The 27,573-nt window shown below is 36.6% G+C and overlaps 3 protein-coding genes and 1 pseudogene across 3 annotated transcripts; 2 read left to right on the forward strand and 2 right to left on the reverse strand.

The window, feature by feature from the left end:
* Positions 1 to 2,080: 2,080 nt before the first annotated feature.
* LOC145595624 (putative F-box protein PP2-B12) lies at positions 2,081 to 4,070 on the reverse strand. Its single transcript, XM_081652040.1, has 3 exons — positions 3,789 to 4,070; positions 3,275 to 3,393; positions 2,081 to 2,670 (listed from the first exon to the last, which is right to left on the reverse strand). Exons 1-3 carry the CDS (start codon positions 4,062 to 4,064, stop codon positions 2,226 to 2,228), a joined length of 840 nt encoding a protein of 279 aa, XP_081508166.1. The 5' UTR covers positions 4,065 to 4,070; the 3' UTR covers positions 2,081 to 2,225.
* A 553-nt stretch (positions 4,071 to 4,623) lies between these two features.
* LOC145593892 (GDSL esterase/lipase LIP-4-like) lies at positions 4,624 to 5,997 on the reverse strand. Its single transcript, XM_081650252.1, has 4 exons — positions 5,763 to 5,997; positions 5,432 to 5,592; positions 4,953 to 5,223; positions 4,624 to 4,865 (listed from the first exon to the last, which is right to left on the reverse strand). Exons 1-4 carry the CDS (start codon positions 5,935 to 5,937, stop codon positions 4,624 to 4,626), a joined length of 849 nt encoding a protein of 282 aa, XP_081506378.1. The 5' UTR covers positions 5,938 to 5,997.
* Positions 5,998 to 6,332: 335 nt separating this feature from the next.
* LOC145594984 (pentatricopeptide repeat-containing protein At3g02330, mitochondrial-like) lies at positions 6,333 to 17,337 on the forward strand (annotated as a pseudogene).
* On the forward strand, positions 9,752 to 13,897 carry LOC145594715 (pheophytinase, chloroplastic-like). The gene is made up of 6 exons (XM_081651043.1): positions 9,752 to 9,884; positions 11,409 to 12,131; positions 12,552 to 12,778; positions 12,922 to 13,113; positions 13,211 to 13,367; positions 13,482 to 13,897. Exons 2-6 carry the CDS (start codon positions 11,427 to 11,429, stop codon positions 13,722 to 13,724), a joined length of 1,524 nt encoding a protein of 507 aa, XP_081507169.1. The 5' UTR covers positions 9,752 to 9,884; positions 11,409 to 11,426; the 3' UTR covers positions 13,725 to 13,897.
* Positions 17,338 to 27,573: the final 10,236 nt, after the last annotated feature.

The following is a 27,573-nucleotide window of genomic DNA, read 5'->3' on the forward strand; positions in this document are numbered from 1 at the left end:
AATATTCGAAACCTAAATAATTTATGTGCGTGCCTTGCAATATCAAATAACAGAAAATTTTATTATTAAGAATCCCAATTCTTTTAGAAAAGCCAAAAAAAAAAAAAAAAGTGCTTGATTTAGAATTTGCTTCTCGAGATTGATAGAAAAGTTATTGATTTCAACAGCCTTACTCGATCCCTTCATTTCATTTTGATGATCCTACTTTCTATGTTGAATAATGTTTCAAAATGATTTACCTACAATCTATTCAAATCCCTCACTTATCTTATTTACTTTTCATAATATTACCTCTTCATGGTCCCAATTTAAAAAAATAAAAAATGGTTTCAATGTATTTTATTCCAAAAAAAAAAAAAAAAAAAAAAAAAAAAAAAGCCTCAGTTTATTTTAAGGCAGAAGCTAACGATGGAATGTCATCAAAGCCTGGATATAATAACTAACCAAATGCCATCAATGTTTTAAATTTACCAAATGCCACCGAGTTTTTAAAAAATCACCGAGTGCCATTAATGATTGACAGCCATTAACTCCCGTTAGTCATTAGGGTCAAAATAATCTTTAAAACCTTACCCGATCAATTTTCATGATTAAAAATTAATGACTTGTTAATCGAGATATTTCGACACACAAAACGGGTCATTTACGTTATTGATGTTTTGCTAATTTTGAGCTTAAATTGAACTTATAAAGGATCAAAATAACCCCTAAAACTTTACCAAACTATTTTCATCATGGAAATCGAGAAAATTACCCCCAAATGAATCATATCATGACATGTGTCATGGTTTAATCTTTTATATTAACGGCGATAGTCATTAATGACATTCGGTGAGTTTTTTAAAAACCCGGTGACATTTGGTAAATTTTGAAAACCTTGATGACATTTGTTGAATAGAGACTTGATACTGAATCTCAGATACTTTAACCAAATCAGCAATTCAGCATTGTTAAATTTCGAAACAATATGAAATGGGCCTGGGCAACCCGAACAAGGAGGAGGAGAGTTTGGTCCACAAACAAGGTTTTTGGAGCTTCCATACTAAAACCAATTGGCAATAGTAGGAGGTACTCCTCTACCTTATAAAGTGAAACCATCACTCCTCTTTCTCCAATGTGGGACACTCATAAGTGGGCTACAATGGGTTTCAACAAGCATCGTACACCATAAAAGTTCTCAAGACTAACAAAGTACACCTACATCTACAATGTTCAACTCCATCAGTGAATTTAGGACATGGAGATCAGATGCTAATGAATCTCAATTTTACATACAAAAGTACAAAGCAAAAGGGGAAAAACAATGCACTAAATGATTATATGTTTAGAATCACTGCATGTTTTTGGCTATGAAGTTCACTCAGAAGTATGCAGATTGACAGCTCGCAGACTCATATCTCTGAAAGAGCTAAGTTTGGGAGGGCTCAGAGATATAGATTCATTTCCAGCTGATGGTTCCCCTATCTATTGCACAAACTATACTCAGCATAGATCTATTCTCCAAACTCGGATCTATAGTCTATTAACTGTATTGAAACATGCAGGGACTTATGGAAGAAATATAAAGAGAAACCATACCGACTAGAATGGACTAGTATGATCAGTAGTTATTCATCAAACACTAATCACATTTAAATCTTTGGGATGTATACTAGTATCGCTAAAGCTCAGGTTAATGCCAGAATATTAAGACATACATTAACATTCATAATAATAATAATCCTAACATCAAACACTTCACTTTAATACTAAAATACGGGCAACATTCATAGCTTCATACATTCATTTCCCGTAAAGTACACCCAATATCAAATCATCAAGCACTTCCAGCTCCATTACCACTAAGTCAGAAATAGAGTTAGAGTGGATGATCATCCATTCTTCCTAAAGACTTACTGTGCCATTCATTCTATAAGGAACTTCCAACATGTTACCTAAACAAACACTTCCTTGCAGAAAACTTTCAGACTTTTACAAAGAAATGAAGAGAGAGTTGCAAACTTTGAAAGATGAAGAACACATAAAACCTCACAGCACATGTCTACAAATTACTAAGTACGAAGTATTATTTAGTAAAAAAACAGTCATATTATACATGGAAATTCATGAAAATAGATATTCGAATTAATCATCATAAACAACCAATTAGTTCCAATGAATCCATGCATACTTGGCTAGCTTGAGCTTCAATTCGCGCAGCACTTATCATGTATGTATCCTAGTAATCAATCCAAAGGACGAAGTTCAATACCATGAACGATAAGACCGCGTTTCCAATTGAGTTCTTCAACCTGCCATAAGATCATCTCTAATACCACCCCTTGATCAGCATCAGCACCAACTTGATACCTACCCATCTCTATTTCCATCCACCCATCACCTCTTGTAACCGGAAGCTCTTCAGGCCTCCTCAAAAGTCTCCTAACTGAGGGTGCCTTAAGATAGAATTGCTTAACAACCACGGTGTAATCTTGTGTAGGTAGCCCTTCTTTGGTAACCTCTGAAATAGATACATTCACTGGTGTATATTCAAATCCTTGATGATTGTCAACATCCATTTTAAACACAAAATATGCACCATAAGTTGTGTTTGGTGAAAGGACTTTGGTGTGCATTTTCCCTTTTATGTCTAGCCAACATACGTTTTCGAGCACAGCAGCTTCTGGAAACCTAAAGAATAGCACATATGCACAACGATAACTCAAGTTACTTGTACTCGTAAGTCGTAACAACTAACAAGTTTTATCTAAGGGTATGCACATACATTCATGATTTGTTGATTTAATGCATTGAAATTCACAAGTGACAGCTAGAAGATATATGCAATAGAAAAATCTGGTTGAACAGATGCTAAGCAAGTAAGCATTGCGATTTAAAAGACTTTATATTACAGAGTTGAAAAAAGTTCGTTAAATCTACACATGGCAAAGTTCGTTACATTCTTACATATACCTGAAGTCCAATAGGCAACTTGCTGACCTAAACTTGAACGGATTTAACAATTACTGTATCTAACAATGAGTAATTTCTCATAATAAGCCATGAAATGAACTGAATATAACTCATTCCAACCAACCTGCATTTGAAACAAACTAAGCTAGTCCCTACTCAGACATAACTCGAACCAAATCTGATTCTAATGTGTGACAGTTTGTTGCAAGTAAGAAATTAAATCATGTGCTATTTCATCTATATACAGAGTACATGGTTTTTATGGCATACAACATTTCACAACATCAAATGTTTGCATAAATGGAAAGAGAGAGAGAGACACCTTGATTCGGGTACTGTGCTCCAACTCCAATACTCAGGAGTGTCTCCCCATGTAATCATCAGGGCCCTAGCCCCAAGCATGTAGCAATTCTTTCCAGTCCATTTATCCAAGCCAAAGCTCTAATTCATGTGTGTACACAAATATAAAAAGCATTAAATATAATGTTACTTTACAATAACAAATTAACAAGGAAAAGTTGAAGTGTACAATTTTTTACAAGTTGACAAAAGATTGATTATCCTTGTCATACTCGTTTTACAATGTTTCCAGGCATAATATATGTTACCCCTTATGCCCCTTAATTTCCATCATTTCCTTTTTGAAAACTCGAATAAGATTGACTAACTAATTTAGCTGACATCTGGTCCACATCATTATATTACAATATTGTTAAAGTATTCACATAACCAAGAAAAGTTTACTTGATCTAACAAATAGTGCTATAAGAGTCAAACACTTGATCGATGAACAACAAATAAAGCAGATGACTATGGTATAAAAATGAAAAGTTTACCTGAGTATTATTGTTGAGGAGAATAGAACGGCAGAGATGTGTAAAGAGGTCCTTCTTAGAAGTAAGTTGATGAAGTATAGAAGACACAGAAGATTGAGAGATTATTTCATCAGCACAAGCCGACGGCAGAAATTTCTCCCACACGGTATTGGATCCCGAAGCCAAATAGAATTGCTTTGACACCAGCTGTGATCGGAGGACATCGACAGGGGACGTCAAAGAAAGGATATGCGACAGGCACTCTTCAGGTAACTCCAATATGTTCATACAAGACATGTTCAATCTTTCTAGTTGTAGGTGATGATATTTGGTAACTTGGTAAGAAAACTTCTAGGCTAAGAAGGTGACTTTTTCTTAGATAAAAAGACTTAGAATACTTCCTGAGTAGCTGGCAGTCTGGCAAACTACATTATGTTAATGGTCACCATTGCTTTTTGCTTAGGTTGAAAGACTTGAAACTAGCAAACAAATTAGAATTATAGACTTTGACTAGGTATGATTGGTACTACGTATATGATTTGAAAAAGACTGTTGAGTTTACTTGATGAAATACGAAATTTTCGAATCTGAAATGAAACTTAAGAAATGATATCCTTGATCCTGTGTGACTTCATTGGAAATTTTGTATTATAAGCATTATGTAGATTAGAAAAATCAATGAGGTGTCCATAATAATACATTATTAATACGAAAATACGTGCAATATGAAACACTTCCAGCTCGACCACTTAGTCAGAAATAGAGGTAAAGTGGATGATCATCCTAAAGACGTGTTGTGCCACTAATCATACAACTCTAACCTCTTGACTTATATGAGGAACTTCTAATAAGCAGCCTAAACAAGCACTTCCTTGCAGAAATTTTTCAGATAAATAGATGGCTTGGAGTACTCGCCTGACATGATCTTGGATGCAATGACCGCATTAGCTGCTTCAGTGTAATGAACTCCATCCCAGCTCACAGAATGAGATGGATCAGCACAAGCAGTTGCTGTCGGTTCACCACAAGTCTTCTTGTCTACATAGTTATAGGGAGGCCCTCCGTTGCCACAGCAAGCCATTAATGGGTTTTCAAAGCCTGGATATAATTATAATGCAACATTAATCTGTAACCTTTCTATTCAGTAAAATATAGCTTCAATTTTGAAAATTTATTAGAGCTCACCATATCTCCCTGGATTGGCAAACAGATCATATTTGATAGCATACATATCAACGTGCACAACTAAAGCCTCCTTGAGTTCGGTTCTTAATTTATCACAGAGGTTACTCAAACCGTCATTGAAAGCCTTTGCACCATTGTTATAAAGTGCCAGGCACCCCAATTCATCCAGTTCACTGTCATTCTTCTTTCGCAATGCTAGAGTTTGTGGTAAGCAGCCTAAGGGACCAGTATTGTATATCCAAAATTTTCTAGCACCAAGTTTGTATAATGCCTGTAATATGAACAGGTGAGACTTGTAGATTATTGTGTTAAGTATTGCTCAAACAAAGCGGAATGAGACGGTTGAATCAGTCAGTATTGATGAAAAATAAGGTATCTACTTCAGGCAGTCACTAAATTTAATTTAACAGAAATGAAAGCTGTAAAGTAAATACAAAAAAAAATTACTAACACTCATGCAACAACCTATGTAATCAGACCTTAGTAGAATTTTCAATCCTCTCGAGGATGATTGGAATTTTGTTGACAACTACTTGATAACTTGAGTTTGCTACAAGAGCAAGATTAACATCATTCTGCCCAATGTCTATTGAATAAACAGCATTCCTGAACTCCTTTTCACTGATCATTGATCCTTTACCTGTGACAATGTAAAGCACGGTAGTATGATATAATTTCTAGATAAGCAATGGTAAATTTCAAAGCGTTGACTAAGCCAGAAGTAACTAACATAAAAACAAGCACTGTAACAACACACTCAAACAGTTTCTTGTAAACACTGAATAAAACAAACAGCAACACCGAAAGTACCTCGTCCCCTGAGCTCTCTTGTGCGATTCTGGAAGTGGCCAAATTGCCCTGCCTGAGTGGATATTGAGAAAGGGTTGTATAGACTAACTTCAGTAGAAGCACCGGCTACAGCAAAATTTACACCATGGCTAAAATCTGACCCTGAAGATTCTAGGTATGCGCTTAGAAGATCCATCTTCAAGTTCTGACCTGTAAAATAAGCAAAAGAGACTTATATTCTAAATATACTTTTACTGAACACCACTCAGTTTATATCAAAATCTGAACAAAACCCAACTAAAAGTATCTTTACAACAATAGATCAATTAGCTGTTTGATATAAGAAAAAGGCATACAAATGAAATCGATGTATAGTCGACCATTGCAGAAGCGACCAGTGGGCCTGTGGAAGAACTGCTGACCAGATGGGGGACCTAAATAGAGGCCAAGAGCAGTCATTAGAGCTCCCGGGTCAGAGTTTGAATCCCCAAAATTGAAGAGAACACAGTTTGAGTGAGCCAACCCCAGTGCAGGAAGAATTACTAGCATTGAGAGATACAACTGAAATCCAAAAAGAACACGAAGCCTAGCATGTTGATCTCTCATTTCTTCCCTTCACCTTCCTTTCCGCTATAAACTTTGTTTTATAGACAGCATAACTTGTTCTTTAGTATTTATAATCTTCACCTAAACTTTTACTATGAGTATTCTATCAGCAAACAGGAAAAATCACATGCAGCTAGTCAATTCTATATTATCCAATACTGATACAGAATACGGAGTATTCAACTAGATGGGGATGAAAGCTTGCTATATTTCATGAAGATAAAGTGGCATAATTATAAGAGACTTTAATTTAAAACCACATGGCTATGTACAACTTGCAAAAAGTCAAATCACTGCCAAGATCCTAAATTTAGTAACTTCAAAAGTAAATTGACTAGCTAGTGGCACTCATAAAGGACTTTATTATCATTAACCAAAGATTACTTGTTCATTAGGTTGCATTGTTTGATAGAAAGCTTTAGCTGATTTGCTGATGTAACGATACGATTGATAAGCAGGCCCAAAACACTTGAACACATAAATGGACAGGACACTAAACATAGAGAAACATCCTGCTGCTACTTCAAAAAGCTCATCTAACATAGCATTATAGGTTATAGCAATGATAATGGGATCTCTGACAGAAATTTTAGATAAGTCTACTTGTGTTGTTGATGAAGTCTTGGTCTTCTCCATAGTACAGATGTTGTGTATGATTAAACATTTTCCTAATATGGAGTACAATATTTTAATCTTCAGGACATTATTATATAGACAGAATACTCTGAATCTGCAGGTTTAAAGAACTTAAATTTAAGGAATTTTTTGGCTGCATTATGCAAATTGACATTAAACAACATCAGAAAAGAAAAGAGGATGGCGTTTAATGCAGTACAATTATATGATATACAACACATCACGTATAAGTAAAGATCTAATCGTATGTCAAAAAAATATAAACAAGTATTGACTTAGTCCATTTGCACAGCCCAATTGTATTAGTATCATGTGGATCATAGTAATAATCACGCCTTCAAATATTAGTAGCCTCACGGAGAGAAAGTAAGCACTAGGATTGAAACTCGAGATAAAATATGCTTACGTTGTTTTTGGGTGAGACTATGTGAGAATCATACTTGCATATTTATAATTTGCACCTACACATTTAGCTCTAGACTAAGCTAAGTTTGATGGTCATTGTCTTCCAATGTCTTCTTATTAGAAAATACAACATTAAACTCAAATCTAGGAACTTAAATAGAAAACATATATTTTTATATGGAAGATCTCTTAAGTAGGGGAAAAAAAAACTTTTGTAGAAAATCTATCAACACAAACCTTTTCCAGTTTCTCCACAGTCCACAGTGAATGTTGCTGTTGATACTCCATCCAGCCAGAATCCAAGTTTAAAACATTGTTAAACCTCCTATGTCCCAGCTGACTCATACAGATACTGAGATACAGGGGTAGCATATGGTATGCCGCTGCATTGTGTAACAAACATCAACTTCATAACCTCATTGGAAGCAAAACTTGATATCTATTAACTCTATTCACCTCACCTCCACTTATGGAAGCAGTCCTCATACAATCACAGACGAAGTAATAAGAAATCGCTTCATAAAAGGCTACAACAGAGTGTCTGACCACATACTATAGGAAATAATGATACGAGTACCATATAGGAAATAATCCCTTGGCTTCTCATTACTGTCAACTGTGTATTTATACAAGATTACAAAGAGGCTAAACTAGCTGTTGCTAATGTGAACATAATAAATACAAGATGCTATGTACACAGTCTGATACATACAAGAACAACAAAGTTCTATCCTAAAACGAATCACCAGAGTTGGTCATAATCCTTCCTAGTATGGGACTATATCCCAACTCCAACATGTAGGTTTTCCTTAACAAAACTCGGTCTGCCAAGAATTAGGCAAATATACAGGCTCAGCAAAGCAAAATTTACTTGAGCCAGGCCACAACTGAAAGTCTAAAACCAAGATCAAAGCATCAAGATTTGGGCTTTTCTGGGTACAGTAATCATCCAAGAATCACATTAATTTTCATTTTTTAATCACTGGTCAATCATCAGATATTATACTCCAGAAAGTAAAGAGCTTTTTGAGTTGGGTATTTCATAAACACATGGTATGTCCTAATGTCCTATAATTAAAAGAAATAACTAACCCTAATACTCACTTGGGCATTTCGTCGAACACCTGATATGCATCCTCTGCTCCACCACCTCTCATCAATCATCCCATCTCTTTGACTGAATCCAACGGCTCACAATAAACCATGCTTGAAATTAAACAGTGGGTACAGTTCAAATTTGTCAATTCTGAAATTAATTAAGAACCAGTTATTGAAAACGAAGGAAATTGATGTTAACTTTTGTCATTATTTGCAAGAGGTCAAGAAAGAATACCCCTTTAATTGAACAAGCTTTTGCGTAAAGATAACTTCTTCCTTTGTTTGGTAGATTTTTCAGGAAAGAGAAAGCGATTACTATACTTGGCATCTAATTAAGCATTGATGCCCCAGCTGGTAGAAATTTCCATAACTTGGGACTTCTCTAAATGTATGGATTCTATTCAGCCACTCTAGTGAATTTGAAGTTAAGTTCTAGGGAGTAAGATAAAAATGCTATGCTTGGCATGGGCAGCGGTCGTACAAGTTTACCTATTGCAAGTCAAGGCAAAGTTATGTTACGTCGATATTTCATAAATAAGGCTCATACATAGCTTAGGTCCTAGCCAATGTACAGAGTTTCATTGTGTCATTAGTTAATTGGTTTTAAAATTAACGGATTAGCATGCAGGTTGACTTATCGAGCTTATGCCAAATTTTGATAATAATGTCCTTATATAGTCCATGGTCCACCAATGTAGACCTCATGTCTGCTAGGTCAATTTTCTTGTTAGACCTGAACATTACACATGTTAGCCATACCCAACTTTAGATCTTAAAATACAAAGATATCAAATTGGGTTTGTTTAGAAGAAATTTTGTGACTTCAAGTGTGAAACATGTACTATTTTATTGATGAATACTTCTCGAGGAAGAATATGTTTTCAATTTTTCCTGTAATAATAAGTACATAGTACAAAGTATACTAAATGTAAACCATAATAATACTTAAAACTAAATCGAACACAAATCTTCCAATAAGACACAATTTAATACGAGTATCTAGATTCTTGAAATTTCAACTTCTAAACTTAAGTATAAGCTATCATCCATTAAAAATTAAGCATGACTCGTGAATTATCTAGTTTACAGACGGTAATAACATAAGAGTAAAACCGTTAAAAGCAGTAGTTCTGGCATTATTAGAAGGCGCCAAAGTTGTAACAGTGAAGTTCCATTTAGACACGTTTAATATATGTGTTGAACGACTGGACGAATGAAGGCGAGGGTCCATTTAAGCATCTTGCACAATCTTTCCAACGCATTTCTCTCTTTCTCTCTCTTCTATTTTTTGTTTCTCTAGAGTTTCCTCAATTATCGGATTCAAAGATTCAAATTTTTTTTTTTTTTTTTTTTTTGTGGATTTCTTCTTTCAATGAAATTTGCTATTTTTTGAGTGAGGTAAGTATGATTCAGCTTTGTTTTTTGTTCTATTTTTATGCTTTTTTAATTTCTTGGAGTATTTAGATTATTAATTTAATATGTTCAGACAGATCATCTGACTTTTTATATGTTTAATGATTTAATTTATTAAATTAGTCTGCAAATCTGCAATTACTTTTAAATTGATAATGTCAGATTATGCTGATAAATCATGTTGTTATTATGCTTAATTTGGGAAAGTGTATTTGATTGTTTATTATTGGAGTGAGAAATCATTGATTGAAGTAAGTTCAGTATTTATTTGTCGATAGCTAGGGTTTTGATGGTTGACAGGAAGGAGAATATTGATTAATGATATTTTGGAAATATTAGCATAATTAGTTTCAGATGTAACGATTCTCTTGAAAAGAAAGTACAGTATTTTATGTTGCTAGGTAATTTTATAGTTAGCCTTATAGTGGGACTAGAGACTTGGGAGTAAGTCTGGCCACGAGCCGGACCGAATCTAACATGGCTCGGCTTGGGTTGATTGAATTGGGAGTAAGTTCAAGCTTGGCTTGATGACTTGAGCTTGGCTCAATCAAGCATGTTCCAAGTTTCAACAATAATTACAAAGAAATGGTTTATGTTATTCAACAATAGAATAGTATCTAGCTTATGTAAGTCATGTTAAAAAAATCGCTTATCTTTGTCACTCAGTTGATGGCCTTAAGGGAGTGGATATATAGCTATCCAATAAAATATTTACCATTTTTCCTAAATTCACGAGATCATGAGCTTTCGAGCCAAATTCCATAGTTTTTGAGTTTGGCTCGTTTAATGTTCAAATTAGTCTGTATAATCTTATGCTCAAGTTTGGCTCATTAACAAACTAACCAAACCCAAACCGAATGATTTCCTTTATTTGTTATTGCATTATCCTCTGGCCTTAACATAGTTGATTTAGAGTAGACCTAGAAAAAATGAGAATTTCCCAATGTTGAGAATCTTGCGATTATCATAGTTGAGTTAGTTGGTGTCCATCTTAACAAAGATTGGTTAGTGATCAGTGACATTTGGTCCATATACTTTGATTTGGGGTAGGGGTGATAGGAGAGGATGGCAATTTTCAGATAGTGATTTAGGGACTTGTGTATTTCGTAAAATACAGTTTTAATGGAAAAGCTTATATACTGAAGAGTATGAGATGTAAAGAGTGAAGCTTGTATGAGTGTAGCCTAATCTAACCTAATTAAAAATTGCGATTGCGTTTTTGTCGTGAAACATAAGAAGGATGTGGCCATGTAGGATAGTAAAACTCATTTCTCATTGAACTGTTGCAGTACGTCAATGTATTACAGTACTGACACTTAGGGAGAGATATTTATACTGTGATAGTCAGAGTCATAACTCGAGTGATTTTCTTCTCGTGTTTTTCTTTGAAATATTATTACCTATTAGATATGCATTCTTTGTGATTTCTTGCTTCCTTTCAACTGTTCCCTGAAGATCTGATTATGTGACATGGATGTTATAAAATTGTGTTATGGTTTACTTGTGCAGAAAACGTTTATCTTTCACATGGATGTTCTTCTCTACCATTCAGCACCTTCTCATGTACGATCACAGTTGATAGAGAAAAAATCAACTTCACCGGGATTCCAGCCTTCGTTAGGGGAAAAAACGCAAGTCCTATGTACCCCAAGGAAGCATTATTTAGTGAAAACCCTACATCATCAAGAAGCTCCAGGGTCACTTAACTCTATTCAAAATCGTCAGATTGCACCAAGAGCTTTCAATGAAAGTCTTAGCGGGACTGTGGTTGGTGGGGAACAGAGTTTGGAAGATATATCAGATAGTGCAGATTCAGTGCCAAAGGTTCTGATCCCAGGGTTGCCAGATTATTCAACAGGTGAATCAAGTACTTCTGTAAGTAGTTGTTATTGGGAATGGAAGCCAAAGCTTAACGTGCATTATGAGAAAGCTGGATGTGAGAATGTAAATTCCCCACCAGTTCTTTTCCTTCCTGGATTTGGTGTTGGCAGCTTTCATTATGAAAAGCAGCTGAAAGATTTAGGGCGTGACTTTAGAGTATTTGCTCTGGATTTTCTTGGCCAAGGAAAGTCATTGCCCATAGAAGATCCTGCTCCTTTGTTGAAGGAAGTGAATCTCTCTAAACAGAAGGATGAGACATGGGGGTTTGGAGAGAAAGCCGAACCATGGGCAGAAGAACTTGTTTACTCGGTTGATTTATGGAGGGAACAAGTGCAGTCTTTTATTGAGCAGGTAAACTATTTAATGTTCCAAGATTTCTGGATAAAGCTGTCTGATCATTACTTTATTGATCATACATTACCCAATTTGCTCTCTTAAATGAACGTAGAGCTCAGATTTCGGTGCATACCATAGCTATGAGCCTCTGGGGACATGGTCCAATATTATTGGCTTTTTATTTCGAAAAATTCCTCTTTCTCTATTTGGCTAGACCCAGTAAGAGACTTAGCTGTACTTTTTCCATGGAACTCACATCTTCTACTGTCTTAGTGTGTAAATGCTGCTGCTTGCTGCCTTTTTTAATTAGTCGCAATCATTTTTGGCACTTTTTCCTTATTCTTGTATACCTTTATCATATTGCTTCCCGAAACCATTTCAAGTTCTTATTATCATCTAGCATGGATTTAATGAACCCTACTTAAATGATTGCAGGTCATTGGTGAACCAGTTTATATTGTGGGGAATTCTCTTGGAGGATATGTTGCAACCTATTTTGCAGCATGTAACCCTCAGTTAGTAAAGGGTGTTACTCTGCTCAATGCAACGCCTTTTTGGGGTTTTCTTCCAAATCCTACAAAATCTCCTTTGCTATCTAGGATGTTTCCTCCAGCTGGAACTTTTCCTCTGCCTGCTAATGTAACTAAGCTTATGGACATAGTGTAAGCTTCATATCCCATCTCTTATAGTTGGTTTTTATGCAACTTCCCCTGGCAACCCCATATTTTGTTCATCACTTACTAGAATAATATTTTAACTGCTGCTTATCAGTGCAAGCCTTTAAGGTCGCCTTTTGTTATTGTAGTTGGCAAAAAATGAGTGATCCGGAGACCATAGCAGAGCTGCTCAGGCAAGTTTATGCAGACCATTCAACAGATGTTGATAAAGTCTTTTCTCAGATAGTGGAGACGACAGAACATCCTGCTGCTGCTGCAGCATTTGCCTCAATCATGTGTGCCCCCACTGGTGAACTATCTTTTGATGAGTCTTTATCAAGGTATTATCCTGCTTGTATCTTCATCTACGTATTAACGTATATCTGTTTAGATCTCTTGGTGTCAAATGTTAAGGTCCTCTATTTTGTACATGTGTAGATGCCGAGAAAGCAATGTTCCTGTTTGTCTCGTGTATGGGAAAGAAGATCCATGGGTGAAGCCCATTTGGGGACAACATGTGAAGAAGCAACTTCCAGAAGCTCCGTACTACGAAATTAGCCCTGCAGGTCATTGCCCTCATGATGAAGTTCCTGAGGTCTGCCTCAGCTACCCAATTACTGTGCAGCTTGATTACTTATTAATCCTGAATGTACCCTATTTTTTGTACTGCCTTCCTAAATCACGGAACATTTATTCGTTATATATGTAGGTGGTGAACTATTTACTACGTGGTTGGATCAAAAGTGTAGAATCGAAGGGTTCTGTCACATTGCCTCTGCTTGATGATCCAGAGGCTGTCCAATATGATCTCACTAAGGACGTGGAATTTATCAGGGAAGGCTCTAAAAAGTTAGTAAGAGTACGCTTCTTTGGCTCACCATTTTCGCTTTGGAAGTTAATACAATCTCAGATCAAAGGTAGATTTAGGAACTTAAGATTGAAACCTCAATGAAGAAGCCATGCACTTGTTTTAGCTGCGACCTCTTGTAGATATGTAAATTTGCCTCATTCTTGTAATTGAACATACAGGATGTATTACTGATTAGTAATCAATGCCTGTGAAATTCTTGCGCATGTGCAGATTATTTGCTTAGTTTGATGAATCAGGGAAGAGTATATTTGTAATCTGACAATCTGTCCTAGTTTGTAAGTACAGTGATTTGTTAGGATTATTATGTTGACCAATTGTTGAGTGAAATCTGCAAAACCTACATGAATTTTAGTAGTAATGTCTTGGTGTTCCCAGCCACCGGTACCTTGGATATATATGTGTATGGGCAAAATTGTCCTTTCTAATTAAAATACGGGTGTTAATGATAATTTGCTAAAGCCATTTTTTTAATGTTCTACCCAGTTCACCCTTTGGGCTAATCAGTCCACTCCCAATTGTAATGGGGGATCGAACACGCGTTCCTTCACTCCTCCCTATCAAGTGTAGTCTCAATCATCAGTCACCACCACACCAACAGCCAATTAGTATTTGCTAAAGCCACTGGATTAAAATATAACTGTAAAAAGTTTTAGGACTTAAAAACATGTTTGAAGCAAGAACTTAATAACTACCAAAATATAAGTATATAACGACCAAAAAACTGGAAAAACCATTACTTCAAACTTCTCATGACGCAAATATTTTCGAGTTTTTTCTTGAAAAGATCTCTTGTAATTTTTCATGTACTACATTCTATACGATTATCATTCATCAATACATTTTCTACTGGTGAATTGAAACAAGCAGCAACCACCAAGAAGAAAACTTTTTCATATATTTTCCAAGAATGTACTCATCAAAGAGCTCTGAATCCGGGCAAACAAGCACATTCCCAGATGATAATTTCTGGGTTCGAACCCACAATCTTTGTTACCAATTGTTTGATTCAAATGTATGTAAAATGCTCGCGGTTAGGGTATGCACGCAAGGTGTTCGACCAAATGCCTCAACGAGATACAATCTCTTGGAACTCCATGATTTTTGCGTATTCTGGGGAAGGGAATATGGAAGTTGCGCAGCTTCTTTTTGATTCAATGCCGGAGAGAGATGTAGTGTCATGGAATACCTTGATTTCGAGTTATTTGCAGAGTAAGAATCATCAGAAATGTGTAAAGATATTCTTGCAGATTGTTAAAGAAAGTGTGTGCTTTGATCACACTACCTTAGCTGTGGTTCTGAAATGTTGCTCATTTTTGGAGGACTATATACTTGGTATACAAATTCACGGGCTTGCGGTGAAAACGGGTTTGGAGAGTGATATGGTGACAGGAAGTGCTTTAGTTGATATGTATGCAAAATGCAAATATTTGGACGAGTCCTTGAAGTTCTTCTATGCAATGCCTGAAAAGAATTGGGTTTGTTGGAGCGCTATTATCGCGGGTTTTGTACACAATCATCAGTTTAATGATGGTTTGGAATTGTTTAAGGAGATGCAGAGACAAGGATTGGGTGTGAGCCAATCAACTTATGCTAGTGTTTTTAGGTCATGTGCTGGGTTATCTGCACTCGGTTTAGGTCGCCAACTGCACGCTCATGCTTTGAAGACTAACTTTGGTACTGACATTATCGTTGCTACTGCTACTTTGGATATGTATGCGAAAAGTCAGAGTTTAGTAGATTCTAGGAAGGTATTCAACTCTATGCCCAAACATAGTGTGCAATCCTATAATGCCATGCTAGTTGGTTACGTGCAAAGTAATCAAGGTCCTGAAGCATTAAAGTTGCTTCGAAATCTGATTAAATCTGACCTTGGCTTTGATGAAGTTACTCTTTCAGGTGCTTTTAGTGCCTGTGCTGTGGCCAAACAACTATCAGCAGGTTGTCAACTGCATGGTCTGGTTATGAAGAGCAATTTTCAGTCTAATATTTGTGTAACAAATGCAATTTTGGACATGTATGGAAAATGTGGAGATGTTTTTGGAGCAAAAGGTGTTTTTAATGAGATGATTAGAAGGGATGCTGTGTCTTGGAATGCGATAATTGCAGCTTGTGAGCAAAATGGTCTGGAAGAGGGAACTCTACACTTGTTTGTTGAAATGCTGGCTTGTGGGATGGAACCTGACGAATTCACTTATGGCAGTGTTTTGAAAGCTACTGCTGGTAAGCAACTTGCAAAATATGGCATGGAGCTCCATACCAGAGTTATCAAATCTGGAATGGGCTTCCACCCTTTTGTGGGAAGTACTTTGGTGGATATGTACTGCAAGTATGGGTTGATCGATGAGGCTATGAAGCTTCATGACCGACTTGAGGAACAAAACATTGTTTCATGGAATGCAATTATTTCAGGCTGTTTACAGCAAAATTTGGAAGATGAAGCCTTGCAAATTTTTTCTTTGATGTTGGGAAGAGGGATTGAACCTGATAATTTTACTTATGCAACAGTTCTAGATACCTGTGCTAACCTGGCAACCGTGGGACTTGGGAAGCAAATCCATGCTCAAATCATTAAGCATGAACTGCAAGCGGATGTTTATATTGTAAGCACTCTCGTGGACATGTATTCAAAATGTGGCAATATGCAAGACTCTCAGCTCATGTTTGAAAGGGCTGTAAAGCGGGATTTTGTGACATGGAACGCAATGATATGTGGTTATGCTTATCATGGTTTTGCGGAAGAGGCTCTCAAAGTTTTTGAAGATATGAAGAAAGAGAAAGTAAAGCCAAACCATGCAACTTTTATTGCAGTTCTCCGAGCTTGTGGTCATATGGGGCTTGTTGAAAATGGCTGGGATCACTTTTGCTCAATGCACAGCTATGGATTAGATCCTCAACTGGATCATTATTCGTGCATGGTAGATATGTTGGGGAAGTCAGGGCAGGTTGGAAAGGCTTTACAGCTGATTGAAGATATGCCATTTGAGGCTGATGACGTTATTTGGAGAACCTTGTTAAGTGTCTGCAAGATGTTTGGAAATGTGGAGATTGCAGAAAAAGCTGCAAATTCCATCCTTCAATTAGATCCCGAGGATTCCTCGGTCTACATTCTCCTTGCAAATGTATATGCTGATGCAGGTATGTGGAATGAGGTTTCTAGAATGAGGAAGACCATGAGGAAAAATAAGGTGAAAAAGGAGCCAGGTTGTAGTTGGATAGAGGTGACGGGAGATGTCCACACATTCTTGGCTAATGAAAAGGCTCATCCTAGCCGTGAAGCAATACTAGAAGAACTTAATTTGCTTTACAATGAGATGAGAGCGCTTGAAAATTTACCTGAGGGTGACTTTTCTCTGAATGTTGAAATTGGCTGAACTGCATCAACGAATTTTGCAGGACTGCAGGGAGTAGGCAATGATGGGTGAATGAATTTGAGCCTCTGGACGACTGCTTAGTTGACTTGATTCTTTGGAATTTTGATGCTAGGTGAATTATGAAAATAATCAAACGAAGAGTTGATGGAATTTGAAAGGAAGGTGTATCAAAAGGGTTCAGGAACCTATTATGCCACAGAACATGATGTAGCAGAACCACTCATAAACTTTTCAGGGAACTACGCAATACTCTGCAAGCTCTGGTTTGGGATGATTTCACAGTCTGTCATATGCCCCAAAGGATATAGTTGATAAATCATTGTTATTACTGGGTCAGTTCAGTGATTAGCTTAGTTGGCAGAAAATGAGTGAACCAGAGATTATAGCAGAGCTACCCATACAGGTATATGCAGATCATTCAAGTCATCTTTTGACGAGTCTCTAACAAGGTATGTACAGCTAGATTATCCTCCAGTTTTGATCCCATGGCACCAAATGTTTAGACCGTCTATTTTGTAAATGTGTAGATGTCATGAAAACAATGTTCCTGTTTGTCTCGTGTATGTGAAAGAGGATCCATGGGTTAAGCGGCTAGCCCATCAGGGGCCAACAGGTGATGAAGCAACTAACAGAAGCCCCAATAACTATTAAATTAGCTCGGCAGGTCATTGCCCTCATGATGAAGTTCCCGAGGTATGCCTCTGCTACCCAATCAATGTACAGGCTTGATCACCCATTAATCTTGGGAAGTTGTATGCACCCTATTTCTTGAATCCCCCCTTCTAAATTATGAACGAGTTAATTTTATACTGTATGTAGGTGGTGTTTATCAGGAAAGGATCTATAAAATTGGTAAGGTTTTGCTTCCTTGGCTCACAATTTTCACTTTGGAAGCTAGACACTCTCAGATCAAAGGTAGGTTTAGGAACTTAAGATTGAAATCTCAATGACGAAGCCATGCATGTGTTTTAGCTGCTACCCCTTGTAGATATGTAAATTTGCCTTATTCTTGTAATTGAGCATACAGGGTGTAATACTGATAAGTAATTGATGCTTGTGAAATCAATACGCATACACAGATGAATCAATCATCATATCATATAATGTGTTCATTTCCATTACTGTTGTCAAATCACATCACTATTACCTTAAACATCACATCACTATTTTACCCATATTACATCACACTTATGTAGCATAATTATACTTTTATGACATCACATTTGTCAAGTCACATCATATTATGACATCACATCATTAAAAATTTACTTTCATAATATGACATCATTATAGTCAAGTCACATCAGTTCATACATACTTTCATGACATCATTATAGTCAAGTTACATCACTTCAATATATACTTATTTGACATAAATATATTTATATTACATCAATATAAATATATTACATCATTATAGTTAAGTCACATCAATTCAATATACTTACATGACATCATTATAAATATATGACATCACTATACTCAAATCACATATCACATTATTAAACTTATATGACATCACTAAATTTCATGAATTTTAAAATAGAGTCAAAACTCATTCTTGGTACTTTATGGATATCTTTATCTGTGTCTTATGGTTTCAAACCTCCTTATAACCCAAGAGTCATTCAACATTCCAACACATTCAATTCATTTTTCGAAAAAATGTTAAAAATTGATCCGAAATAGCGTATTATAGTCTTCAATTTAGGACAATTTAACACTTATTGTGACCCGGAAACATAAATTGTCGAGATGCTTACCATGGACCCTAATACATCCTGGAAGTCTATTTCGGTGGGTGCAACCATCCAATATGTCTTTAAACGGTCAATTTACCCATTCGATAATTACACCGATTTTGTGAACTCAAGCCTACCACATACATTTATAACTACATATAATGGTCATTTATGGTTCCAAACGGCATTACATGACCCTGAGATGTATTCTCTAGGCCCTCAAAACTTTTCGCCACCGGGCCCGTATCCTCATAAATTCCTCAAAAATCGTGGATAATAGCCTTTAATTTTGGAATTTTTTAACCTTTTTTCGCCCGGAAATAAAAATTGCCGAGATGTTTACCATAGTCCCTAATACCCTCCGGGAGTCCAATTGGGTGGGTGGAACCATCCAATTTGTCTTAAAACGGTCAATTTACCCGTGCACAACATGAATTGATTTCGTGAACTCAAGTCTGCCACAGACATTTATGACAGCATATAATGGTCATATATGGTTCCAAACGATATTGTATGACCTTGAGATGTATTTCCTAGGGCCTCAAGACTTTTCGTCACCGCGCCTCGTACCCTCAAAAATTCCTGAAAAAGCGTGGATAATAGACTTTTATTTCGGATTTTTTTTATCTTTTTTCGCCCGGAAATAAAAATTGTCAAGATGTATACCATGGTCCCTAATACTCTCCGGGAGTCCATTAGGGTGGGTGGAACCATCCAATTTGCCTTAAAACGGTCAATTTTTCCGTTCAGAATTTGCACCGATTTCGTGAACTCAAGCCTACCACGGACATTTATGACAACATATAATTGTCATACATGGTTCCAAACGGCATTGTATGACCCTGAGATGTATTTCCCAGACCCTCAAGACTTTTCGCCACCGGGCACCGTACCCTCATAAATTCTTCAAAAAGCGTGGATAATAGCCTTCAATTTTGGAATTTTTTTGGCCTTTTTTCGCCCGGAAATAAAAATTGCCGAGATGTTTACTATGCTCCCTAATATCCTCTGGAAATCCAACTGGGTAGGTGGAACCATCCAATTTGTCTTAAAGCGGTCAATTTACCCGCTCACAACTTGCACCGATTTCGTGAACTCAAGCCTGCCACGTACATTTATGACAGCATATAATGGTCATATATGGTTCGGAACGGCATTATATGACCTTGAGATGTATTCTTTGGGCACTCAAGACTTTTCGCCACCGGGCCTTGTAACCTTAAAAATTCCTTAAAAAACGTGGATAATAGCCTTCAATTTTGGAATTTTTTGACTTTTTTTTTCACCTGAAAATGAAAATTGCCGAGAAGTTTACTATGGTCCCTAATACTCTCCGGGTGTCCAATAGGATGGGTGGAACCATCCAATTTGCTTTAAAACAGTCAATTTCCCCATTCAGAATTTGCACCGATTTTGTGAACTCAAGCCTACCACGGACATTTATTAAAACATATAATGGTCATATATGGTTCCAAAAGACATTGTATGACCCTGAGATATATTCCCTAGGCCCTAAAGACTTTTCGCCACCGGGCCCCGTGACATCTAAAATTCTTCAAAAAGCGTGGATAATAGCCTTCAATTTCGGAATGTTTTGTTCTTTTTTCGCCCGAAAATAAAAATTGCCGAGATGTTTACCATGGTGCCTAATACTCTCCGAGAGTCCAATAAGGTGGGTGGAACCATCCAATTTTCTTTAAAACGGTCAATTCCCCGTTCAGAATTTGCACCGATTTCGTGAACTCAAGCCTGCCACGGACATTTATGACAACATATAATGGTCATATATGGTTCCAAACGGCATTGTATGACCCTGAGATGTATTTCCCAAGCCCTCAAGACTTTTCGCCACCGGCCCCGTACCCTAATAAATTCCTCAAAAAGCGTGGATTATAGCCTTCAATTTTGGAATTTTTTGACCTTTTTTCGCCCGAAAATAAAAATTGCCAAGATGTTTACCATGGTCCCTAATACTCTCCAAGAGTTCAATAGGGTGGGTGGAACCATCCAATTTGCCTTAAAACGATCAATTTCCCCGTTCACAATTTGCACCGATTTCGTGAAGTCAAGCTTAACACGGACATTTATGACAACATATTATGGTCATATATGGTTCCAAACGACATTGTATGACCCTGAGATGTATTCCCCAGGCCCTCAAGACTTTTCGCCACCGGGCCCTGTACCCTCATAAATTCCTCAAAAGCGTGGATAATAGCCTTCAATTTTGAAATTTTTTTATCTTTCTTCGCCCGAAAATAAAAATTGCCGATATGTTTATTATGATCCCTAATATCCTCCGGGAGTCCAATTGGGTGGGTGGAACTATCCAATTTGTCTTAAAACGGTCAATTTACCCGTTTAGAACTTACACCGATTTCGTGAACTCAAGCATGCCACAGACATTTATGACAGCATATAATGGTCATATATGGTTCGAAACAGCATTATATGACCTTGAGATGTATTCCCTAGGCCCTCAAGACTTTTCGCCACCGGGCCTTGTAACCTCAAAAATTCCTCCAAAAGCGTAGATAATAGCCTTCAATTTCGAAATTTTTTGACCTTTTTTGCCTAAAAATAAAAATTGGCGAGATGTTTACCATGGTCTTAATACTCTCCGGGAGTCCAATAGGGTGGGTGGAAATATCCAATTTGCCTTAAAACGGTCAATTTCCCGGTTCAAAATTTGCACCGATTTCGTGAACTCAAGCCTACCATGGACATTTATGACAACATATAACGAACATATATGGTTCCAAACAGCATTATATATGACCCTGTGATGTATTTCCTAGGCCCTCAAAACTTTTCGCCACCGGGCCCCGTACCCTCATAAATTTCTCAAAAAGCGTGGATAATAGCCTTCAATTTTGGAATTTTTTGTTCTTTTTTCGCCCGAAATAAAAATTGCCGATATGTTTAGTATGGTCCCTAATACCCTCCGGGAGTCCAATTGGGTGGGTGGAACCATCCAATTTGTCTTAAAACGGTCAATTTACCCGTTCACAACTTACACCGATTTCGTGAACTCAAAGCTGCCACAGACATTTATGACAGCATATAATGGTCATATATGGTTCGAAACGGCGTTATATGACCCTGAGATGTATTCCCTAGTCCCTCAAGACTTTTCGCCACCGTGCCTTGTGACCTTAAAAATTCCTCAATAAGCGTGGATAATAGCTTTCAATTTCGAAATATTTTGACCTTTTTCGCTTGAAAATAAAAATTGGCGAGATGTTTACCATGGTCCCTAATACTCTCTGGGAGTCCAATAGGGTGGGTGGAACTATCCAATTTTCCTTAAAACAGTCAATTTCACGGTTCACAATTTGCACCGATTTCGTGAACTCAAGCCTACCACGGACTTTTATGACAACATGTAATGGTCATATATGGTTCCAAACGGCATAGTATGACCCTGAGATGTATTTCCTAGGCCCTCAAGACTTTTCGCCACCGCGCCCCGTACCCTCAAAAATTCCTTAAAAAGCGTGGCTAATAGACTTCAATTTCGGAATTTTTTGATCTTTTTTCGCCCGGTAATAAAAATTGCCGAGATGTTTACCATGGTACCTAATACTCTCCGGGAGTCCAGTAGGGTGGGTGAAACCATCCAATGTGCCTTAAAACGGCCAATTCACCGTTCATAATTTGCACCAATTTCGTAAACTCAAACCTACCATGGACATTTATGACAACATATAATGGTCATGTATGGTTCCAAACAGGTATTGTATGACCCTGAGATGTATTTCCTAGGCCCTCAAGACTTTTCGCCACTGCGCCCTGTACCGTCATAAATTTCTCAAAAAGCGTTGATAATATCCTTCAATTTAGAAATTTTTTGATCTTTTTTTGCTTGAAAATAAAAATTGGTGAGATGTTTACCATGTTCCCTAATACTCTCCGGTAGTCGAATAGGGTGGGTGGAACCATCTAATTTGCTTAAAAACGGTTAATTTCCCCGTTCACAATTTGTACCTATTTCGTGAACTCAAGTCTACCACGACATTTATGTCAACATATAATGGTCATATATGGTTCCAAACGGCATTATATGACCCTGAGATGTATTTCCCAGGCCCTCATGACTTTTCGCCACCGGACCCCGTACCCTCATAAATTCCTCAAAAAGCGTGGATATCAAAATTTCCAATATGTTTACTATAGTCCCTAATACCCTCCGGGTGTCCAATTGGGTTGGTGGAACCATCCAATTTGTCTTAAAACGGTCAATTTACCCGTTCACAACTTGGACCGATTTCGTGAACTCAAGACTACCAATGACATTTATGACAATATATAATGGTCGTATATGATTTCAAACGGCATTATATGACCCTGAGATGTATTCCCAATGCCCTCAAGACTTTTCGCAATCGGGCCCGAAACCTCAAAAATTTCTCAAAAGCGTGGATAACAGTCTTTAATTGTGGAATTTTTTGATCTTTTTTAGTTCGGAAATAAAATTTTCCGAGATATTTACTATGGTCTCTAATACCCTACAGGAGTCCAATTAGCTTGGCAGAACCATCCAATTTGCCTTTAGACGGTCAATTTACATGTTCACAACTTGCACCGATTTCGTGAACTCAAGGCTACCACGGACATTTATTACAACATATAATGGTCATATTTGGTTCCAAACGGCCTTATATGACCCTGAGATTTATTCCCTAAGCCCTCAAGAGTTTTCGTCACCGGGCCCCGTTTCCTCAAAAATTCTTCGAAAAGCGTGGATAATAACCTTCTATTTCGGATTTTTTTTATCTTTTTTCGCCCGGAAATTTCCAAGATGTTTACCATAGTCCCTAATACTCTATGGGAGTCCAATAGGGTGGGTGGAACAATCCAATTTTCCTTAAAACGGTCAAATTTCTCGTTCACAATTTGCACCGATTTCGTGAACTCAAGCCTACCATGGACATTTATGACAACATATAATGGTCATATATGGTTTCAAACTGTAATATATGACCCTGAGATGTATTTCGTAGGCCCTCAAGACTTTTCGCGACCGAACACCCTAACCTCAAAAATTCCTCAAAAAGCGTGGATAGTAGCCTTCAATTTCAGAATTTTTTGACATTTTTTCGCCCGGAAATAAAAATTGCCGAGATGATTATTATGGTAGCTTATACCTTTAGGGAGTCCAATTAGGTGGGTGGAACCATCCAATTTGCCTTTGAACGGTCAATTTACTTTTTCGTAACTTACACCGATTTCGTAAACTCAAGTTTACCACGGACATTTATGACAAAATATAATGGTCATGTATGGCACCAAACAGCATTTTATGACCCTGAGATGTATTCCCTAGGCCCTCAAGACTTTTCGTCACCGAGTTCCGTAACCTAAAAAATTCCTTAAAAAGCGTGGATAATAAATAGACTTCAATTTTGGAATTTTATGACCTTTTTTCGCTTGGAAATAAAAATTGCCGAGATGATTACCAAGGTCCCTAATATCCTCCGGGAGTCCAATTAGGTGGGTGGAACCATCCAATTTGCCATTAAACGGTCAATTTACCCGTTCGCAACTTACACTGATTTCGTGAACTCAAGCCTACCACGGACATTTATTACACAATATAATGATTATATATGGTTCCAAATGGCATTATATGACCTTAAGATGTATTCCCTAGGCCTTCAAGACTTTTCGTCACCGGGCCCCGTAACCTCAAAAATTCCTCAAAAAAGTGTGGATAATAGCCTTCAATTTTGGAATTTTTTGACTTTTTTTCTCCCGAAAATAAAAATTGCCGAGATATTTACCAAGGTCCCTAATACCCTCCGAGAGTCCAATTAGGTGGGTGGAACCATCCAATTTGCCTTGAAACGATCAATTTACTCGTTCGCAACTTACACTGATTTCGTGAGCTCAAGCCTACCTTGGACACTTATGACAACATATAATGATCATATATGGTTCCAAACGGCATTATAGGACCCTCAGATGTATTCCCCTGATCCTCAAGACTTTTCGCCACCGGGCCCTGTTACCTTAAAAATTCTTCAAATGTGGAATTTTTTTACATTTTTTTCGCCAGGAAACAAAAATTGTCGAGATGTTTACTATGGTCCCTAATACCCTCCGAGAGTTCAATTGGGTGGGTGGAACATCCAATTTGCCTTAAAACGATCAATTTATTCGGTTTCGTACACGCCTCTTGTATTGGCTGTAAGATTTTACGAGGTCTGTACGTAGCTGAATAATGGTCATGTATGGGTCGAAACAATATTATATGACCCCGTGATGCATCCCATAATGTAGGTTTAGGAACTTTATATTGAAACCTCAATGAGGAAGCCATGCATGTGTTTTAGGTTCGACTTCTTGTAGCTATGTAAAATTGCCTTATTCTTGTAATTGAACATACAGGGTGTATTACTGATTAGTAATTGATGCTTGTGAAATCAATACGCATATACAGATGAATCTTAGTGTAAGGGAGATTAGGGAAGAGTATATTTGTAATCTGATCTTGTTAGTATAATGATTTGTTAGGATACTATGTTGACTAATTGTTGGGTAGAACTACATGCACCAAACCTACATGATAATTGTTTCATGCGCTGAGCCTCATCACAGTGACGGACGGGCGATTATCTTAATGATATATGCCAGTTCGAAACAACAAAGCATACCGGTTGTTAACTGTGAAGATAGATGATGAATACATTTCTAGGCTTTGAGTTCTACTTTTTTGCTTAATCTCATCAGTGATGAAGTTACACTATCCCTATCACTACCATGTTACACTATTTTAATTCACAATATAGGCGGGGATTTTGTTGATGTAAAATCAAGTTCTGCAAACAATCATACTTAAATTTCAAATATCCACATACAAATTTAATGGATGTTTTTTTGCAAGTATATGATATACAAGACTACTCACTACTTACAATAATCACATTGTAGTAGTTGGGAAATAAAAAGGATGAAGTTTAAATTAAAGAAGAATAGTAGTTGGCATTTAGCAAGAAAAAATGGCAAATCATTTGCATAAAAAATCAAATTCAAATATAAAAGACATCCTATATTCCTATCTAGTGACATCTAAAGCCTACCTAGACAAAAATTGACAATTCTTTATTGAAGAAATTTTATCCATTAATTAAAAATAATTGAGAGTTAGACAAATTAAATGGATTAAATAAATTAAGTAATCGTAATACATATTTTAAGAAGAGTCTAACAAAGAAGAAGCCAATCAAAGTCGAGACAAAAAGTAAACAACCCTCTGTAGACTGTAAGAGAAAGGTGAAATTGAGTGCCTTTTGACATTTTGTTGTTGATTTTTTTTACCCAAATCCAATTTTTTTATTCCATCAATCATGCAAATGTTGGCCCTTCTAATTGTACCATTTTCTTTTCATGATTGTGCTTAATACATCGAGAAAGAATATAAGGCTTAGCTTTTTTAATTGTACTTTGTAACAATATATTGCTTTATTTGGTTCCTTGTTCTTTTTTTTTTTTTTTTTTTTTTGGTGTGGGGTAAAACTCTCTTTTGACAAATTAACTTTCTTTGATTGATCAATCACTTGATGAATTGATTTTAAATTGAGTATTTATAGTAGACTTTGTGGCAAACTTATTTCATTTCAGAATAATTGCAACAGTTTAAAAGTTACTAAAAAAAAAAGTGAAAGAATACATTAATATGACTTCAACAACATTTTTAAATGATAATATGTTATTTCTATATATTATTAAAATGAACTATTGTCGAGTTAAACAATTAGTTGCGACTGATATGAAATGGTGGGAACAACAAGAAATTATAATTATTTTTTCTAAGGTAAAGAGAAGGACTCTGACCGTACTTCAACCCTTACAGTTTTTTTTATCCGGTATTTGTAGGTCAAACACTTTGAGAGCATAAAGGAAAGGATAAGGGCAACAAGAAATTATTACTAGTGTAAACTAATGTGACCATTTAATTAGGAAAGATCCATGAAAAGGGCACAAAAAAAACATTGACCCATAATATGAGTGCATCTTACTCAACATAACTTGAAAACTCAACACAAATCAAGAAGAAGAAGCACGTGACCAATAGGGGATAAATGAGCTGTAAAGCCTTGATTATAGGAGGTGGTACTTAATCTCTTCACATAATGCTTCTTGCTACAGACATAATTACTAATTTGAGTTATTTCACCTGTTTTCTTATGCTCTCCATAATTACAACTAAATCAAGAGTTTAGACTAAGGAATATATATGCATATTCTATCAAACATAATTAATTATGAAGCATCAAATTTCATATTGTTTATACTAGTAACAAATTTCATTCAGAAGCTAAAAATTAAACCATTAACAATTTTGTACCTACAGATCCAAAATTTTCTTGAAGATACTATCATCAAGAGTAGAGAAGGAAAGATCGTAGATTTTGAAATGGAGGGATTACTCGGGGGAGAGGTATATATCACATTGGTAAATTTCGTTAATTATGCAAACGAATAGCGTTGGCTTCTTGACCACAATGAAATTCATCTGTAGGACACTGTCACACTGATCTGTCTGTATTAAGCATGTTTTTCACCAATTAATCAAGTAATCAACTATACAAAAGAGCAAATCAATAAGATGTTTCAAAATTCATTATCTATGTATTAAAGAGAAAATGACAAACTGATTACAATGGTCGCACTCTACATCATTTAGCCAATGTTCAATCGAGCAAATCGTGCAATAGACTATACACCCAGCTCAACCATGGATACTTGGATTGGGACATTTTCCACATTGTATCCCAAAACTATATATTGAGGTTTAATCTATCAACATTTCAA

This window comes from Chenopodium album, chromosome 19 (assembly GCF_948465745.1).
Source record: "Chenopodium album chromosome 19, dcCheAlbu1.1, whole genome shotgun sequence".
Classification (NCBI taxonomy): Eukaryota; Viridiplantae; Streptophyta; class Magnoliopsida; order Caryophyllales; family Amaranthaceae; genus Chenopodium; species Chenopodium album.

What these genes read in the sequence shown, in the direction of transcription:
- LOC145595624 (XM_081652040.1), bottom strand. Translation starts at nt 4,064, where the DNA reads ATGTCTTGTATGAACATATTGGAGTTACCTGAAGAGTGCCTGTCGCAT. An exon ending in TCCTCAACAATAATACTCAG is followed by an intron (nt 3,394 to 3,788) that starts GTAAACTTTTCA and finishes CACATGAATTAG; the next exon opens with AGCTTTGGCTTGGATAAATG. An exon ending in AGCACAGTACCCGAATCAAG is followed by an intron (nt 2,671 to 3,274) that starts GTGTCTCTCTCT and finishes GCTATTCTTTAG; the next exon opens with GTTTCCAGAAGCTGCTGTGC.
- LOC145593892 (XM_081650252.1), bottom strand. Translation starts at nt 5,937, where the DNA reads ATGGATCTTCTAAGCGCATACCTAGAATCTTCAGGGTCAGATTTTAGC. An exon ending in AAGAGAGCTCAGGGGACGAG is followed by an intron (nt 5,593 to 5,762) that starts GTACTTTCGGTG and finishes ACATTGTCACAG; the next exon opens with GTAAAGGATCAATGATCAGT. An exon ending in TGCCAATCCAGGGAGATATG is followed by an intron (nt 4,866 to 4,952) that starts GTGAGCTCTAAT and finishes AATTATATCCAG; the next exon opens with GCTTTGAAAACCCATTAATG.
- LOC145594715 (XM_081651043.1), top strand. Translation starts at nt 11,427, where the DNA reads ATGGATGTTCTTCTCTACCATTCAGCACCTTCTCATGTACGATCACAG. An exon ending in ACTAAGCTTATGGACATAGT is followed by an intron (nt 12,779 to 12,921) that starts GTAAGCTTCATA and finishes TTGTTATTGTAG; the next exon opens with TTGGCAAAAAATGAGTGATC. An exon ending in CTCATGATGAAGTTCCTGAG is followed by an intron (nt 13,368 to 13,481) that starts GTCTGCCTCAGC and finishes TTATATATGTAG; the next exon opens with GTGGTGAACTATTTACTACG.